The sequence below is a fragment of the Artemia franciscana genome, chromosome 4 (assembly GCF_032884065.1).
Source record: "Artemia franciscana chromosome 4, ASM3288406v1, whole genome shotgun sequence".
In the NCBI taxonomy this organism is placed as follows: Eukaryota; Metazoa; Arthropoda; class Branchiopoda; order Anostraca; family Artemiidae; genus Artemia; species Artemia franciscana.
In genome coordinates, this window is record NC_088866.1 from 16,568,664 (window position 1) to 16,589,186 (window position 20,523).

General features: G+C 35.6%; 1 protein-coding gene across 3 annotated transcripts in view; it reads left to right on the top strand.

Annotated features, from left to right (window-relative positions):
- The window catches only part of LOC136026069 (GILT-like protein 1), a 63,080-nt gene that overhangs the window by 25,424 nt on the left and 17,133 nt on the right, over positions 1–20,523 (top strand). For 2 of the 3 annotated variants that reach the window (XM_065702264.1, XM_065702265.1), the window contains exons 2-3: positions 10,542–10,682; positions 11,366–11,527. In XM_065702264.1, the coding sequence (XP_065558336.1) occupies positions 10,542–10,682; positions 11,366–11,527 (303 nt within the window). Of the gene's footprint in view, positions 1–1,422; positions 1,559–10,541; positions 10,683–11,365; positions 11,528–20,523 lie in introns of those variants that run through there. The other variant, XM_065702262.1, reaches the window with a different exon arrangement.

Here is a 20,523-nt window from a genome sequence, read left to right on the forward strand (position 1 = left end):
CAGATTCAGAAGCTTTTTTTCTACCATAATAAGAAAATCTTTTGCAGAAATTTGAAGGTGAAATACCTATTGGTTTTGAAGTACCAAATGAGTCCTTCATAAGACAAATCACTAAATCCATAAAATCAGTGTCGAAGAGAGCTCAAGCACATGAAAAACATTTCTGTATTCTTGTCTAATGCACAATCACATGGAGGAAAACTGTCCAAGATTTTTGGTATTTGTTGATATATTAAAGTATCTAAGATCAGGGATACTAATTGAGAAGGGGACTTTAAAACACAATAACCTAGGGGAAAACTGTCGAAGATTTTTGATGTTTGTCAATACATTTAAGCATCTAATATCCAGAATATTTTGAAAAATACCTTTTTCTGCCCAAAAGTCTTGGTTTATGATTGCAAGTTCACTTGCATAAGAGTCAAGGCAGATAGGAGGCCCTTGTAGGCTTTGGATTGGACTCTTATTTCCATCCATATTCATTTCTCTGGCGATAATCAATCCCTAAATATAGACCAACAATATAGTTCCTTTTCCATGCCCATGTTCATCGCTCAAAAGCACGGAGGCCTTCAAGCCGTAGCTAGAGTTAGAGCGCTGTTCTAGCGGTAGCCCTCCGCTACACATATACCAACAATATACATCCTTTTTCATGTCGGACTCCATCAGGCCCATGTTCACTGCTTTAAGCAAGGATGCTTAAAGCCGTTGAATGTTTAGCCTATTTCTCTAGCGGTAATCAATCGCTAAGCGTATACCAACAATAGAGTCTTTTTTCACGCCCATGTTCATTGCTCAAAGGCACGGATGCCTGATGCCATCTAGCCTATGCCCGCGGCTTAAAGTATGGATATACTGACAATATCTGCCTATATATAGGCAAATTTGGCTATATATAGGCAAATTGGACTATACATAAACAATTTGCCTTCGTCAGTTATAATCGACAATTGTCAGTTATAATTGTCAATTTGACAATTATAATTGCGAAAAGGCAAGGTAGAACCTCAACAGGTTGACTCTAGTTCGGCATTGTGGAGTGACATGCATCAGAGGTGTAGCATAAGTGGGAGACAGTAACATCGGCAATCAAAGGGGTAAAGTTAACCTTGCACTTGATGCCCATTTAATTGGACAATTTGTATTGGCTTTTTCTACAATTGGCCATGACTTGACTTTTCCCACAACTATTCCCTTTTCAATTCAAAAATTTAAAAAGGACTGTTTCTTTTGGCTTGATATAAACTGAAGAAAAATCTTACTTTTCCCCACATTTTCATGGATTTGTATAATTAGGTAATTTTCTTACTTAACCAATTAACTAAATTTTTGTTTTCGATATTAAGAGAAAATAATTTTTCAAACTTACTGGATTTTCGTTTAATTGAAGGTCTGTTAATAATTAATTTCGTGCACCCAGAACACTAAGTTGCGTTTGCTGTCTCTAATTATCTATTTGATATACTTTAGTCAGTTGAGCAAGGGAATTCAGATCGAGATGATGAAAAGAATTTTGCTTGTTTTGGCCGTATTTTTAGTTGTAACAGCCATGGCTAAGGTATTTATTATTTTTTTTTTGTGTTCACTATACACAAATCATCGCTTCAGAACATGGTAGGTAGTGAGCCTACTCTCTGCCACTTCGTGGCTCAAAGTCTTCTTGATAAATTGAAGGAGTGGTGCTGGTTAAATAGTTGGGCTTATAAAAGCTAGAATACTGCTATTGTACTTTTCAGGACCTGCTGTCGTATGTGCAAGGTATGGGAGACAATTATCTTGACTTATAGGGACGATATTATACCGCAACCTACTACGTCGAATTTTTTCGGTGTGTTTCTTGATTCTTTTCTTTCTTTTAAACCAAATATTAGTCACACCCGTTCCCTCATCCTCCATTAGTCTTCACTGTTGCTAAGTCAGTCTTATTAATTGTGATTTGTGGTAGTTTTACCTTTGGAAGATTGTTTGACTTTATTTCTACTCTTTAGTTTTGTTGAAAAAGATTATATCGTGAAAAAAAGTCTTCAATTTTTTGTTTTCTTTCGTTACTGAAGTAGTCTTTTCATGAAAAAATAAAATAATATCTTAATTCTTTTAATTTTTTCCTGTAAGAATCCATAGCTTGGCTTGTTTTTTGTGTGTTGGAGAAAATATTAAAACAATTTTTAACGATACAGTCTTTTCACAGATATAAATCTGAACATAAATAGTTTTATCCCTCCTCAAAATTACCTGGAAAAAAAACTTGATATCTTTCTCAAATAATTGTATCTACGCTCTTTTGATTCAATTAAATTGTAAGAGCAAAAGTGGTAATAGCAGTAGCTCTGAAAGTTTCAAACTAAAAATCAGTCGTCCTGGGGGTATTGCTCAAACATCTTAATTCCAATCAGCATAGATACAGGGCCTTTTGATTTAGTCCTAAATCAACATTTATTTTCAAGGCATAACAGAGAAATTGCACAACCATGGGGGTTAATATACCCCATATCCCTAGAGACACAAATACTGAACCGTTCGACTACGCATAACGAAATGGCTATCTCAAAATTTTGAATGGACTTGTTTGGAAAACTAATCAGCCTGGGAAGGGGGCATTGTTGTTCCTGAAAAATTGTCCCAATCAGATTAGCTCATTCAATATTGCTCGCTATGATAGCGCTGTATTGACTAGATATTGTTCTATCTTTGAAAACCTGCATCATATAGTTTTTTTTTTATTACCTTAAATTACCTTAAATCGCACTGGCCGGCGAATAAGGTTGGGTGAACATCCTGTAGATTCGCCGGTTGAGTGATGGAGGTGGAAGTGCGTTGTCTAGTTCCGTTGAGTAGATCCACTGGCCTCCCAGTGTAGTTTCCACTCCATCGCTGCCCAGTCTCGGTCAATTGCTTTTTTGAAGTTGTCAACAGTTTTGGACTTGTTTGCTAATCAGCCTGGGAAGGGGGCATTGTTGTTCCTGAAAAATTGTCCCAATCAGATTAGCTCATTCAATATTGCTCGCTATGATAGCGCTGACTGACTTTATGTAACTGAAACTTACCTTAATGCCCTTAGTGTCATTAGTTACGTCTATCGCAGCAGCAGTATTAACAAAGTGGCATATATATAGTGGCCTCAGGCAAGTTTCAAAATCAGCCACGGCTTACCCTGAAGTCTCCAACTTAATAATGTAAGCCATTTTTGGGGATATTGCTGTTTCACCCTTTCCACGACCTTCATGCTCGTAGTTCGTTTTGATTTAGTTGAAAATTAACCTTTACGGCCTTTATCTTTACCAGTAGTACCATTACTAGCAGCATGCATATAGTACCTTTTGTTGTCTCCAACATTCCCCTGATCACACACTAAAAATTTCAACTTGACACCATAATAGCCGTTCCTGAAGCACTAATGATAGACTCTCTTGACAACCTGTATGCGTATAGGGTACGTCAATTTAGTTCAATACTGTTTCAACATTCCCAAATTTTTTGCGTTAATACTCTTAGTTTTAGCAGTAGTACTATTAGTACCAGTAGTAGTAGCAGCAGTAGAGTTAACAGTAGTAGTTTTAGTAGCAGTAGCAATAGTAGTAGCAGTACTAGCAATAGTAGTGTGAGTAGAATAAGCAGAATTAGGGTGCAAATATTGTAATTTGGCTAGTTCAACACCCCCCAAGACAAGCCCTGCAAGTTTGAACTTTACGCATGAAACTGTTCCTAAGATATTACTGACACGTCCTTTTGTCAACTTGCATAAAGACGGCGTGTTGTGATTCAGTTTACCTTCCCCCTGAATATTCCCTGAAAAATCCACCTTCATACCATTAAGCAAAGTTGTAATTAAACATCAGCACTGGTTCTGCTTTTCTGAGAAATAGAAATGTGACAAAAACAGATAAAAAAAAAACAGAATAGAAACAGAAACAGGTCCGTCAAAAACAGGTTACCTGATTCTACTTTCTGTTCCGTTTTTTGAAAAACAGAAAACAGCTCTTTTTATTGAAAACAGCTGTTTTAACAGCTGTTTTTTAGTCTTCCTCTTTTTTAAGATGTTGTATACTCTCATCTATACTGGGCGAGTTATACGCTGTAATTCCCAGCTTGCATAAAGAAACCACCTTGAAACCATCCCAAATCCCCTAATCAATTTTATGTTTAATCAACTACATGCGCATACAAAATACAATACGACTCCGACTACACAAAAGATTCTACAACCTATTAGAGGACCTGGGCATAGCACGATATCGTTTTGTCTCCTCAATGTGTTGAACAACAGAGTATGAAATAAAAAGAACAAACTTTTCTTTTAAATTAAATATAAAGAAAAGTTTTTTAACTGAAAATAAGGAGCGACATTAAAAATTAAAACGAACAGGATTTATTATGTATATGAAAAGGGCTATCCCCTCTTCAACGTCTCTCTCGTTACGCTAAAGTTTGTTATTACTTTATAAAGTTGAGTTGTTAAAAGAGGCAACCTTTAGCGTAAATAGCAAGGCGTTGAGGAAAGGATAGATCCTATCGTATACGAAATAATTTCTGTTCGTTCCAAGTTTTGATGCCGCACCTTACTTTTTTTATTTGATTTCTGAACGTTTTTTAACTGATGCAGGTTCAAATTTGGCTCATCTTACATAAACAATTAAAACAGAATTCGCATATTAATTTTGGCAAAGTTTCCCCTCGTGTATAATTTCCTCTGGAACGTTCTTATCCCAAAACTACCTTCCCAATGTTAGGATCTCCCCGTATAAAACCAAGATTATTTGCAACATGTATGAGGAGGCTGTCCCCTCCTCAACACCTCAGTTTTCACGCTAAAGTTTGACTTTTGTCCCAATTCTTCAAGAGCGAATACTGAAACATACGGATCATTTCAATAGAATAATAAAAACCCTCCTTAAAAGTGCAGAAAAACTATGGCGTTGAAAAAATGTTCAACTATATGCAGAACTTTGAAATGTTCCAAGAGGAAGTGGAAAATAATATTAACCATTCTTAAGTGGCGAAAACGAAACAAATAATTTTTAGATAATACCGGTAAATCCAGCTCCCCTCCATGGGAAATTCCTTCTTCTCAGAGAAATTCCTTCTTCTCCCCCTCCATGCAAAGTTCTTCCCATATAAAATCTCCTGATCATGAAAATTCCCCCAGACAATCCCATTCTAGCTAAAAATTACTCCTGAAAAATTTCTTGCAGACAATTCTGACCGAAAGAATTTTCTTAGTCCACTTTCTATTGAAAGTGGACTAAAAAACTTTAATTTCTTGTTAAAAATCATGCTGAAGATCCCCTCTCCGTGGAAGATTCTTCTCTCAAATACATACCGTCCCCTACTAGAAAGATACTTTACAGAAAATTCCCCCAGGAGAATTTATCCAGTAGAATACTCTCCCGCAGAAAGTCCCCCCACCTACGGATAGATACTCTAGATAATTCCAACCCGATAAATATTTCTCCCGGGCAATTCGCCTTAATATCTCCACATGTAGAATTGAGTCGGCAAAGAAAAAAGAAGACAGATAAAATTAATTTTGTATAGGAATCTTGGCATATTCCACCCGGTGTAAAATTTCCGTTGGAAAGTTCACCCCCAAGAACTTCCCTCCACACGGAAAATAGTCCCTGAAGAAAATTTCACCAGTAGAAAATTCTCTCCCCGTCCTGAAAAATGTCTGTATCCTTCCTAGTAAGAAGTACTATAAATAAGCAATGGGCAAATTTCCTATCTTACAAACCTTCCCCCAGGAGCTATGTAGGTTATTTTATCATCAAAGACATAGTTACTGGGCTTTTCAACTATATTGAACAAAATGGCTATCTCAGAATTTTGATCGATCAACTTTTAGGAAAAAGGTGGGTAGGGAGGGGGGCAGATGCCTTCCAATCTTATTTTTCACTTAAAAAGGGCAGTAGAACTTTTAATTTTTGTTCGAATGAGCCCTTTTTTAATATTCTAGGAGTATTGGCTTGTTAGGATCATTCCTAGAAAAAAAAAACAAGTTAACACACATCCGTTATCTTTCTTTGGCAAAAATACAAAATTCCGTATTGTTGTAGATGGAAACTTACATTCGGATTCTTGGTTATGCTGAATCTGATGGTATGATTTTCATTAAGATTCCTTGACTTTTAAGGGCAGTTTCCCCCTTTTTCAAAAATAATTCCCAAAATGTTTGGGAGGGAGCGAGGAATTTTAACGACTAGCTGGTCATTTCTACCAACTTTTTTTTATCAATAATTAGGTCCGTTTTGAATACGGTACGCAAAATCACTACTCGAGTCGGTAAAACCGCTTCATTTACCAACCGAGATTAAGATTTTGGTAAATATCATGTCACTTTTTCTGCGATCTTAATATAACCAAATGGAAAATTATGGCACCATCTGTAAAATCATCGCAGATATCACTAAGACTGCTGCGTTAACAAAAAAAGTTCAAGATTTCTGTGGGTGACATGTCAGTATTTTCGTGGTCTTTATTTAATAGAGCAGAAAATTTTGGCGGAGTCAGAAAAATCGTGGTGTTTCGCGCAGTGATTTTACTGGCTCATATTTTTTACCGAAAGCCCAAAAGTATTGGGGAGGATGTCCCCCTGCCCCCATACGTGACAGTCCTATTAGCAGCATTACTAGTTGTATTAGTAATAGAACTACTAGTAGCAGCAGTAGTAGCAATAGTAGTAGCAGTAGTAGTAGTAGCTGTAGCAGTAGTAGTAACGGTAGTTGCTGTAGTAAGAGTAGTAGCATGAAAATACTGTTTTTTTTTGTCAACTGATCAACTCCCCTATTATTTCCTGGAAGTTCAAATTAATATACTCAGTCATTCCTGGGTTTTGTTATGACCGTCTGCACGTACCATGTTTTTATTTATTTTTTGGAATAAAACTAAATCAGTTATAATGTATAATCAAACAACCAATTGCCCTTCGTCTTTTCGGAAAATAAAGGTCGAACATACTCACATTTCTCAATGATTTATATAATATATATAATATATTTATATAATTATATAATAATATATTCAAGCAATGGATGAAATGCCATACTTACAGCCCTTACCCTAAGAGCTGTGGGGGTTTAACACCCCCTAAGATATAATTACTGGACCTTTCAACTATGCTAAACAAAATAGGTTGTATCAAAATTTTGATGTGTTTTGGAAAGCAATAGACGAGGGGAGGGGGACTAATTACCCTCTAATCACTTTTGACTCTTAAAAGGAAACTAGAATTTTCAATTTTAATAAAAGACTTGTATGCTCCTTCGGAATAGCTTACAACCCATGCCCCCCAGCTCTAGAGGTTGTGTCAACCCTGAAGATATTACTATGTGACCTTTGGACTATTTGGAGCAAAATGGCCATCTCGAAAATTTGGTCGGATACATTTTTGGATAAGAAGGTATGGACAACTATAACTTTTAATTTCAAATCCATTGAGACTCCCAAGTTTATATAACCACCCCCTTCTATAAACATTTTTTATGGTAACAATGGTAAACACAATGGATATCACAAAATTTCTATTAGAACTGCTTAAGAATATGAAAAGCGTGGGGGACCAGTTCCCCTCCAAGCACTTTCGATTCTTTAAAAGGGCACCAGAACCTTCAATCTCCAATCAAATGAGCTCGAAGTCTCTGCGACAATTCCTTTTACACAAAGTGCCTTGGTGAAAAAAAAAATGAATAAATAAAAAAAACATTGTACCCAAATCGCTCCTTGCTTAGGCAGCGCTGCTGTATTGTAGCTGAAAAAAATATTTATGTAGCATGTTCTGTTTTTCAAGGTAAACTTCTACCGTCCCTACAGCAGCATTTTTTTTTTTTTGCACGAACAGGCTTTGGTAGGTGCTCATCCTCTTTGCATAGTTCTTCTCATAGATTTGCTGTAACTAAACGATCATTAACAGCAGATCATCCCTTCTGATATCTCTCTGTGTCTCTCCGCAGAGGCAGCTTTATGACAGGTCTTTCCCTAGTTTTTGTCCAATATGTTTTTCTTCATTTTGCTTATTTTCTCCCTTTAATCTTTTCCAATTATTTCTCTTTTCTTTTCTTTCTTGTTCAAGTATGACGTCACTTATTTTATTCGAGCCATTTTCTAGTTGGTACTTAATAGATAATTTTAATTATTTCGTGTGTGGTGTTAGTTTGTAGTTTTATAAAGGTTTAATGGATCCCTCCGTACACCTGCTTTCGAAGACCCTAGGTTTATCCACTCGTTTGCGTTTTCCCACTTGTTTGTGATATATTTTGAACAAAATAAATGATAATGATGACGATGGATGGAAGCTGTTAAATTATTTCATTAGTTTATTTTTGTAAATATTTGGTTCAGGAGTACCAATTGTCAAAAGGAAGGGGGATATTGTCTTTTATATTTTGAGAAATAGTTTTATTTGTATATTCATTTTAAAAAATGAAAAGAAAGCCTCCCTTGCTACACCTCTATGAATTGGCAACACTGCCTAGGTTCTCCATATAGGCCTAGATGATATTAGAATAAAAAAAAACAATTTTTTTCAACTACAAGTAAGGAGCGACATTAAAACTTAAAACGAACAGAAATTATTTCGTATACGAAAGAGGTTGTCCCCTTCTCAACGCCTCACTCTTTGTGCTAAAGTTTGACTCTTTCTCACAACTCTACTTGTTAAAACAGTAAAAAACTTTAGCATAAAGAGCGAGGCGTTGAGGAGAGGACAACCCCTTTCATTTACGAAATAATTTTCGTTCGTTTTAAGTTCTAATGTCGCTCTTTATTTGCAGCTGAAAAAACTTGTTTTATTAAAACTAATTTATAATCGTTTTTGAATTAATGCATGTTTTGATTTTGGCTCACCGCATATAAATAATCAAATAAAATTTGTATATTAATTATTTTTTGGCTAAATGGCTTTCTCATAGTTTTGATAGGACAATTTTGATAAAAAAAATTGGGTGGGGGATGAGGCCTAGTTGCCCTCCAATTTTTGGTTACTTAGAAAGGCGACTAGAACTTTTTATTTTCTTACGAATGTTTTTATCAGTAATAAATATACGTAACTTACGAATTAACTTACATAACGAACATCTATATTTGTATACTTTTATTATGTATATGGGGGGCTCCCCCCACTCGTCAATACCTCACTCTTTACACTAAAGCATGAATTTTGTCCCAATTCTTTAAGAATAACCCCTGAACCACAAAGGTCGTAGAATAAATAGTTGAAATTACTAACAATACTTAGCGTAAAGAGCGAGGTATATTGGAGGGGATGGACCCCTTTATATACTTAATAATTTCTGTTTTATTTATGTTTTAGTGTTGCTCCTTACTTCCAGCTGAAAAAACCTTTATTTATTTTCTCGTTGTTTTTTTTTTTGATGATGCTTTAAAATCCCGCACCCCCTTCATAGAAATTCTCTTCCCTTATGGTATATTCTTCCAGGGAGAGATTTTCCCATATAACCCCCCCTCAACGCGAAAAAGTCCCCTCTGAAAACGTCTGTACACTTCCAAATAATCATTACAATATGAAAACAATGGTGAAAGTTTGTAACTTGCAGCCCCTTCCCAGGGGACTGTGGGGGATTAAGTCGTCCCAAAAGACAAAATTATCAGATTTTTCGACTATGCAAAACAAAATGGCCATTCAAAAATTTTGATCTGGTGTCTTGGGAAGATAAGAGCGTCGGAGGGGGCCTAGGTACCCTCCGATTTTTGGTCACTTAAAAAAGCCACTAGAGCTTTTAATTCCCGTTAGAATCAGCCCTCTTACGACATTCTAGGACCACTGGGTCGATACGATCACCCCTGGAAAAAAACAAATGAACATGCATCCGTGATCTGTCTTCTGGAAAAAAAATTACAAAATTCCACATTTTTGCAGATAAGAGCTTGAAGCTTCTACAGTAGGGTTCTCTGATACGCTTGATCTGATGATGTGATTCGTTAAGATTCTATGACTTTTAAAGGGTGTTTCTCCCTATTTCTAAAATAAGGCAAATTTTCTCAGGCTTGTAACTTCTAATGGGCAAGACTAAACTTGACGAAACTTGACGAAATTTCATTTTTTAGAGTTACGGCTACTATTGAACAGGATCGCTCCTTACTACAGTTCGTTACCACGAACTGTTTGGTCTGGTCAAGTGTTTTTCTTCCATTATTGCTAGGCGTAAAGTATGAAAGCTATGGTGTTGCATTATCTCCCCCAGAAAATTGCACCTCGAACAATCAGCCCCCCAAAAAAAATCCCCACAAGTAAAATTCCCTCCAAAAACTCATTCCCACTCCCCACAAAAAAATTCCCTCCTAAGATTCCAATTTGAAAAATTCTCCCCAAAGTGAAATTGAGCAGCCGAAGGGAAATCAAGAGAAATAAAAAGAACGAAAAAAAACGTTTAATTGTATAACACCTATTATGAAGAAGGGGCGGTGGGGTGGTTTACTTTTTGTAACTCTAAAATTTTTTCTCTCCTCTCCATTGACCGAACCTCTGACACTGAACACTATCAAATTAATTTAAACATTCACTGAAATTAACGTGTCTTAATTTTTTTTAGAATTCAATAGTCAACCTGGATGTCTACTACGAAAGTCTCAGTCATGACAGCCGAAACTTCATCAAGCTTCAACTTGTACCGACCTGGAATGACCTTGTTGGCTTCATGAACCTAACTTTGATCCCTTTTGGAAAGGCAACGGTAAGATCTTATAATCAACTTTGTTTAGTCAGAGATTTAAGAATCATTCCAAAAATGAAAGAGGAAGGCCGGTAAGCAGCATCTGCATGCAAGTTTCCCTCAAAGCTGCTTTGGTTACTCGGAAATGACCCATTGGCTGGAGGACCAGGGTTACCATTTTACTGAATGTCCAATGTTTTTATATTTTTTTTCATGCTCTGTGATTCTGTTTTGACAAGTGGTGATTAGTCATTAAAAAAAAAAAATAGTGATTTTGCAGTTTTACAAGTGAGTTTTTCTAAAGCCACTAACAGCAGGAAAATTCAAATACAAACATGACATTTATGTACGAGACGCTCTATCCCTATAAGAAGGCCACATAAAATACTTTTTGAAGCCTAGATAACTAAAAAATATATCCTTTCTGGTGCTTTCAAAAACATAGAAACACAAATTATAACTTTTATACTTATGTTGTTCTTTCCAGGTTGAGCCTTACACATATATACACAAATATAAACCGGGAGAGTTTCAAAGGAGTTAGGTCTGTTATATATATTTCTTCGGATCCAAAAACAGATATTCTTTGATAATTGCGGCTATAACTAACAATTATAGTTACGAGTTATTAGCCCTGAATTTAGACTTAAGGAAATTAAGAAAGAATTAAGAAAAGACGAATTTAATTTAGAATCTCATTTCAGTTTACCCCAAATGGTGATAGCTGGGATTTCACCTGCCAGAATGGCCCTGATGAATGTGATGGGAATATTTTACATTCTTGTGTTCTAAAATACACTGAAGATTCAACAATTAGGCTTAACTACATTAATTGTCTGATGAAAAACCCCGGAGAAGGGGAAGCTGTGAGTTTGGTTTTTGTCTTTATTTACTTAGTAACTTATTTTCTTCTTTCTCCTGACCTGCATAGCACCTAATATATATATATATTTATATATATATATATATATATATATATATATATATATATATATATATATATATATATATATATATATATATATATATATACATATATATATATATATATATATATATATATATATATATATATATATATATATATATATATATATATATATACTAGCTGTTGGGGTGGCGCTTCACGCCACCCCAACACCTAGTTGGTGGGGGCGCTTCGCGCCCCCCAAGCCCCCCCCGCGCGCGTAAGTCGTTACGCGCCATATTAGTTACCCGCCATTGTAGTTTTGTCCCTATGTCCCACCTGTGAATATAGATATATATATATATATATATATATATATATATATATATATATATATATATATATATATATATATATATATATATATATATATATATATATATAAATATATATATATATATATATATATATATATATATATATATATATATATATATATATATATATATATATATGTTTTTAACTACTTAAAACTTGCGAATATACAACATTCTTTGCTGTCCCATCGTCTGTGCATATAAATAGATTGTCAGGTTTACCAACTCTTGAACATGTAACGCATAATGGTCCATGGGAAAACAATCCGTATTCAGATCTATACCTCATGATTCTATTGATTGCCCTTGAGCTTTGTTGATGGTGATTGCTAATCGACCATTTCCTTTGTTGCCGTCGTCATTTATATATCCCCCTGTGCCCCCCGGCGTCCCCATTGTAGTTGTGTCCCTGTGTCCGGGTCGTCATTTATATTCCCTGTGTCCCCGTCGTCATTTGTGTCCCGGTGTCCCAGTCTGTGATTTCTATTTGAGTGTCCCGGGCGTCATTTATATTCGTCTGGATATTGTAGGGCATCGTAGCATCGATGAGTTTAAGCAACTGATTGTTTCGCCTATAAAGAATATTATCTCGAGGTAAGAACTGATCACCGACCACAACGATTGCCACTTTGTTGATAGTTGCGTATCAGGAGGCATCAATTCGATTGCTGTTTTAAGCAGAAGCACTAAATTATTATTTTTGTGGAAAAGATGATGTATATAAATATATATATATATTTTCTTTTTAGTTTTTTTGTAGTTTTTACCTTTTTTAGTTTTTTTCTTCTTTTGTATTAATGCTAAAGCCAAGGTTCAAACCTGGAGCCTCTCGGACCTAGAACCTGAAACATAACGCTTTACCAACTCAGCTATATATATATATATATATATATATATATATATATATATATATATACTAGCTGTTGGGGTGGCGCTTCGCGCCACCCCAACACCTAGTTGGTGGGGGCGCTTCGCGCCCCCCCCCCCCAAGCCCCCCCGCGCGCGTAAGTCGTTACGCGCCATATTAGTTACGCGCCATTGTAGTTGTGTCCCTATGTCCCACCTGTGAATATAGATAGATATATATATATATATATATATATATATGTTTTTAACTACGTAAAACTTGCGATTATACAACATTCTTTGCTGTCCCATTGTCTGTGCATATAAATAGATTGTCAGGTTTACCGACTCTTGAACATGCAACATATAATGGTCCATGGGAAAACAATCCGTATTCAGATCTATACCTCATGATTCTAATGATTGCCCTTGAGCTTTGTTGATGGTGATTGCTAATCGACGATTCCCTGTGTCGCCGTCGTCATTTAAATATCCCCGTGTGCCCCCCGGTGTCGCGGTCGTCATTTATATTCCATGTGTTCCGGTCGTCATTTATGTCCCGGTGTCCCAGTCTGTGAATTCTCTTTGAGGGTCCCGGGCGTCATTGATATTCCTTGTGTCCCGGTGTCCCGGTCGTCATTCGTGTCCCGGTGTCCCAGTCTGTATATACATTCGTTTTTGAATTGGTCTTTTTTTTAGGTTTTAGTTTTCTGCCTTTTTTTTAGTTTTTTTTTAGTTATACCTCATGATTCTAATGATTGCCCTTGGGCTTTGTTGATGGTGATTGCTAATCGAACATTCTCTGTGTCCCCATCGTAATTTATATATCCCCCTGTGCCCCCCGGCGTCCCCGTTGTAGTTGTGTCCCTGTGTCCCGGTCGTCATTTATATTCCCTGTGTCCCGGTCGTCATTTGTATTCCGGTGTCCCAGTCTGTATATACATTCGTTTTTGAAATGGTAAATGATGAAATAAATTTTTGTATTTTTCCCCTTTTTGTCTTTTTAGTTTTTTTTTTGGTTTTTACATTTTTTAGTTTTTTTAGTTTTTTTTTCTTTTTTCTTTTTAGTTTTTTTTTATTTTTATTTTTTTAGTTTTGTTTTTCTCCTTTATTTTTCTTTTTGTTTCCTTTTTTTATTTTTTTTTTATTTTTTAGTTTTTTTAGTTTTTTAGCTTTTTTAGTTTTTTTTATTAGTTTTTAGTTTGTTTTTTTCTTTTTAGTTTTTTTGTAGTTTTTACCTTTTTTTTTAGTTTTTTTTTTACTTATGTCCTGGTCGTCATTTATACTCCCTGTGTCCCGGTCGTCATTTGTGATGGTTTGTTGACGGTGTTTTGTTGATGGTGATTGCTAATTGAACATTCCTTGTGTCCCGGTCGCTTTCTCTTTGAGTGTCCCGGTCGTCATTTATATTCCCTATGTGCCGGTGTCCTGGTCGTCATTTGTGTCCCAATGTAATTTCGTAATTTCGTCAGTCGAAAACATGACGTCAGCCGACACAGAATCATGACGTCACCTGATCCACAGACAGACAGACAGACAACTTATTTTTATATATATAGATATATATATATATGTATACTTTATATATACTATATATCTATATATATATAAATAAGTTGTTTGTGTGTTATGTCTGTCTTTCTGTCTGTCGAGTGACGTCATTTTTGTGAAGAAAAAACTAAAAAAAGGTAAAAACTACAAAAAATAACTAAAAAGAAAAAAAACTAAAAATACTGAAAAAGCTAAAAAGAAGGTAAAAAACTAAAAACTAAAAAAGAAAAAAACTAAAAAAAAGCATAAACTGCAAAAAAACTAAAAGGAAAAAAACTAACAAAGGCTAAAAAACTAAAAAAAAAGGTAAAAAACTAAAAAAAAACAAATAAAAACTAAAAAAGAAAAAAAATAAATAAGGAAAAAAACTTAAAAATAAAAGAGAAAAAGAAAACTAAAAAAAATAAAAATAAAATAAATATATATATATCTATATATATAAAAATAAGTTGTCTGTCTGTGTGTCTGTCTGTCAGGTGACGTCATGTTTCTGTGTCGACTGACGTGATGAATTTAGTTGTCGTCATTTTTGCTATGACGGTGACGTCATTAATGGTATTTAAGACATGCGTTCACGGAAAAATGTTTAATTGTGAAATGACTGAAGAACCTACAATGGCAACAGCCGAGGAAGCTGCTCAAAGAGTCTATGCCAAAAAACTTGCTGCTGATAGAGAAAGTAAGAAAAGAAAGCGTGCCGAGGAATCACAAGAACAGCAAGAAAACAGGCTTGCAGCTGATAGAGAAAGTAAGAAAAGAAAGCGTGCCGGGGAATCACAAGAACAGCAAGAAAACAGGCTTGCGGCTAAAGAACGCAAAACCGCGCAGTTAGATGAAAATCCACCTGGAAAGCGAGAGTCAAAACATATCAAAACTAAAAATGATAGCGATGATGATTGGGTTTGGGATTTTGACTTGGATAAGGTCATCAATGCCTACCAGATTTAAGTTAAAAAACAAAGGTTCGGCGATATGTACTTCATAGTGACGCTGAAAAATAAAGAAGAAATAAAAACTGAAAAAATGTAAAAAACTAAAAAAAACTAAAAAGAAAAAACACTCAAAGATAAATTACATACCGGGACACAAATGACGACCGACACAGAGGGAATATAAATGACGACCAGGAACCTCAAAGAAAAATTACAGACTGGGACACCCGGACACAAATCACGACCGGGAATATAAATGACCACCGGGACGCAGGGACACAACTACAACGGGGACGCCGGGGGCACAGGCGGGATATATAATTGACGACTGAGACACAGGGATTGTTTGAATAGAAATTATAGACCGGGACACCGGGACACAAATGACGATCGGGACACTGGGACACAGGGAATATAAATGACGACCGGGACACTCAAAGAGAAAATACAAACTGGGACACCAGGACACAAATGACGACCGGGACACAGGGAATATAAATGCTATTTATATGCACAGACAATGGGACAGCGAAGAATGTTGTATATTCGCATGTTTTACGTAGTTAAAAATATATATTTATATCTATCTCTATTCACAGGTGGGACACAGGGACAAAGCTACAATGGCGCGTAAATAATATGGCGCGTAACGACTTACGCGCGCGGGGGGGCTTGGGGGGGGGGGTGGGTTCGCGAAGCGCCCCATCAACTAGGTGTTGGTGTGGCACTTCGCACCACCCCAACAGCTAGTATATATATATATATATATATATATATATATATATATATATATATATATATATATATATATATATATATATATATATATATATATATATATATATATATATAGATAAATATATATATATATATATATATATATATATATATATATATATATATATATATATATATATATATATATATATATATATATATATATATATATATATATATATATACATATATATATATATATATATATATATATATATATATATATATATATATATATATATATATATATATATATATATATTCACAGGTAGGACATAGGGACACAACTACAATGGCGCGTAACTAATATGGCGCGTAACGACTTACGCGCGCGGGTGGGCTTGGGGGGGCACGAAGCGCCCCCACCAACTAGGTGTTGGGGTGGCGGGAAGGTATAACTAAAAAAAACTAAATAAGGGTAAAAAACTAAAAACTAAAAAAAAGACCAATTCAAAAACGAATGTATATACAGACCGGGACACCGGGACACAAGGAATATAAATGACGCCCAGGAAATTCAAAGAGAAATCACAGACTGGGACACCGGGACACAACTGACGACCGGGACACAGAGAATATAAATGACGACCGGGACACAGGGACACAACTTCAACGGGGACGCCGGGGGGCACAGGGGGATATATAAATGACGACGGCGACACAGGGAATGGTCGATTAGCAATCACCATCAATAAAGCTCAAGGGCAATCATTAGAATCATGAGGTACAGATCTGAATACGGATTGTTTTCCCATGGACCATTATATATGCATGTTCAAGAGTCGGTAAGCCTGACAATCTATTTATATGCACAGACAATGGGACAACAAAGAATGTTGTATATTCGCAAGTTTTACGTAGTTAAAAACATATATATATATATATATATATATATATATATATATATATATATATATATATATATATATATATATATATATATATATATATACATATATATATATATATATATATATATATATATATATATATATATATATATATATATATATATATATATATATATATATACATATATATATATATATATATATATATATCTATATATATATATATATATATATATATATATATATATATATATATATATATATATATATAAAAATAAGTTGTCTGTCTGTGTGTCTGTCTGTCAGGTGACGTCATGTTTCTGTGTCGACTGACGTCATGAAGTTAGTTGTCGTCATTTTTGCTATGACGGTGACGTCATTAAAGATATTTAATCTTGAAGTTAGTTGTCGTCATTTTTGCTATGACGGTGACGTCATTAAAGATATTTAAGACATATATGTTCACGTAGAAATCTATTAATGTTTAAGTTTAAAATGACTGATGAACTTACAATGGCAAAAGCCGATGAAGATGCTCAAAGAGTCTATGCCAAAAAACTTGCTGCTGATAGAGAAAGTCAGAAAAGAAAGCGTGCCGAGGAATCAAAAGAATAGCAAGGAAACAGGCTTGAGGCTGATAGAGAAAGAAAGAACAGAAAGCGTGCCGAGGAATCAAAAGAACAGCAAGGAAACAGGCTTGAGGCTGATAGAGAAAGAAAGAACAGAAAGTGTGCCGAGGAACTACCAGAGCAACGCGAAAGCAGACTTGCTGCTAAAAGAGAAAGTGAAAAAAGAAGGCCTGCCGAGGAATCACAAGAACAGCAAGAAATCAGGTTTGCTGCTGATAGAGAAAGTAAGAAAAGAAAGGGTGCCAAGGAATCACAAGAACAGCAAGAAATCAGGCTTGCTGCTGATAGAGAAAGTAAGAAAAGAAAGCGTGCCGAGGAATCAGAGCAACCTAAAAAGTTATCGCCTGGCATTCAGGTACAGCCCAGTCGATGATTATAGCTTGAGTAGATGTGTTCAAATCGGGACAATGTCTAAAATATGTCCCTATTGCAAAGCCTTGAAATTCAATGGTGAAACAATGGGAATGTGTTGCGCCTCAGGAAAAGTTAAACTTCCTCTATTGGCTGCACCAGAGCCATTGAAGACTTTCCTTACTGGAACTACGTCAGAATCTAAGCGTTTTTTGTCACAAATCAGAAAATACAACTCATGTTTCCAAATGACGTCGTTTGGAGCCCAAATCGAAAATCCAGATCAATTTATGTCTACTTTCAAAGTAAAAGGGCAAATTTATCATAGAGCAGGGTCCCTTCTACCATTCTCAGGCGAGAATCATAAATTTTTACAATTGTACTTCATCAGTGATAGAAATTCTGAATTGAATGCACGTTGCGAAATTTCTCCCAACGTTGAAAGGACAATCGTTTCCCAATTGCAACATCTTTTCCACGAAAATAATAATTTAGTGCGTCTGTTCAAAACAGTCATCGATTTGATGCCTACTGATACGCATAAAATTGTTATTTCCGCTGACAAAACGCCTCCTTGCCAACATGTGCGTAGATACAATGCTCCAACTATCGACGAAGTGGCAATCGTTATGGTCGGTGATCAGTTTTTACCTCGAGATATTATTCTTCATAAGCGAAACGCTCAGTTGTTAAGAATTGCTGAAACTCATCGATGCTACGATGCCCTACAATATCCTATCATTTTTTGGGATGGAGCCGACGGCTATCACTTTAATATTAAATTGATGAATCCAGCCACTAACAAAGAAATGAATAAGAAATGCAGTGCAATGCATTATTATTCCTATAGACTAATGATTCGGTAGGATGAAGAAAATTATATTTTAAAATGCCGTGAATTGTTTCACCAATTTGTCGTTGATATGTATGCTAAAATTGAATCAGAACGTTTGCTATATATCCGGCTGAATCAGACCAAGCTCCGCTCTGAACAATACATTCATTTGCGAGATGCAGTTACAAATGACGGTAATACCACAAACGTTGGAAGATTAACAATTTTACCTTCGTCATATGCTGGCAGTCCCCGTCATATGCATGAATATGCTCAAGATGCTATTGCGTATGTTCGTCTCTATGGTCGTCCAGATTTATTTATTACATTTACATGTAATCAATCTTGGGACGAGATACTGCAGCTTTTACTTCAAGGACAATCGGCGGTTCATAGGCATGACATTACGGCCCTCGTCTTCCGGCAAAAGTTGAAATCACTGATAAACTACATAGTAAAACTTGAAGTGTTTGGGTCAGTGCGATGCTGGATGTACTCAGTGGAATGGCAAAAACGAGGTTTGCCACACGCACATATACTAATCTGGCTACATAAAAAAATTACTTCGAACGAAATTGATGATGTGATTTCCGCTGAAATACCTGATAAAAATGTCGATAAGGGGTTACATGATATTATTGTAAAAAATATGATACATGGACCTTGCGGTGCACTGAACGAAAATTCACCATGCATGGCCAAAGGAAGGTGCACAAAGCAATATCCTCGACTTTTAGTATCAAACACAATTACTGGCAATGATGGTTACCCACAATATAGAAGAAGATCTACTGAAGATGGCGGTAAAACAGTACTAATAAAGAAGCGTAACGGTACCACCATCGAAGTAGATAACCAGTGGGTTGTTCCATATTCCCCATTATTATCAAAAACATTTAATGCACACATAAACGTTGAATACTGTAACTCCGTAAAAGCAATCAAATACATATGTAAATACGTCAACAAAGGCAGTGACATGGCAGTTTTTGGCTTGCAGCCCGAAATCAAAGATTTCGACGAAATCAAACAATATCAGGCTGGAAGATACATAAGCAGTAATGAAGCTGTTTGGCGAATTCTTTCATTTCCGATACATGAACGTAGTCCAGCTGTTGTTCACTTAGCGGTACATTTACAGAATGGTCAACGTGTTTATTTAAAGGAAACCAACGTGCAACAAAGAGCCCTGAATCCACCGGATACGACATTAACAGCTTTTTTTTCGCTTTGCAAAAATGATTCTTATGTACTAATAAGCCTTATGTACTAATAACGACGTCATATGCAAACGCTCTTTTTACAAACAAACAAACATGCATACACAGAACTCGTTTTTATATAGATAGATAGATAGATAGATACAATACAAATTAACTGCGTAAAACTTGCGAATATACAACATTCTTCGCTGTCAAATTGTCGCTACATATAAATGGATTGTCAGGTTTACCGACCCTCGAACATGCAACGTACAATTGTCCAAGGGAAAAACAATCAGTATTAAGATGTATACCACATTTTTCTAATGATTGACCTTGAGCTTTGTTAATGGTGATTGCAAATGTTAATCGAATTGGGAATTGCAATCTTTTAAATTGAAAAGGCAGATCCGTTGGAATCATGGGAATGCGAGGAATAAGAACAGCCTCACCCTCAAAAGGCCCTGTCAAGATTGTGGCCTCTATTAGGTTTTCCATTGTTTTATTTACGGCAAGTCGCGTGCCATTGCAAAGCTTTGGTGGGTTGATATTTCTTAAAAGTATTATTGGTACGCCTATTTTTAGTTGTAGCACGTGTGGTGGA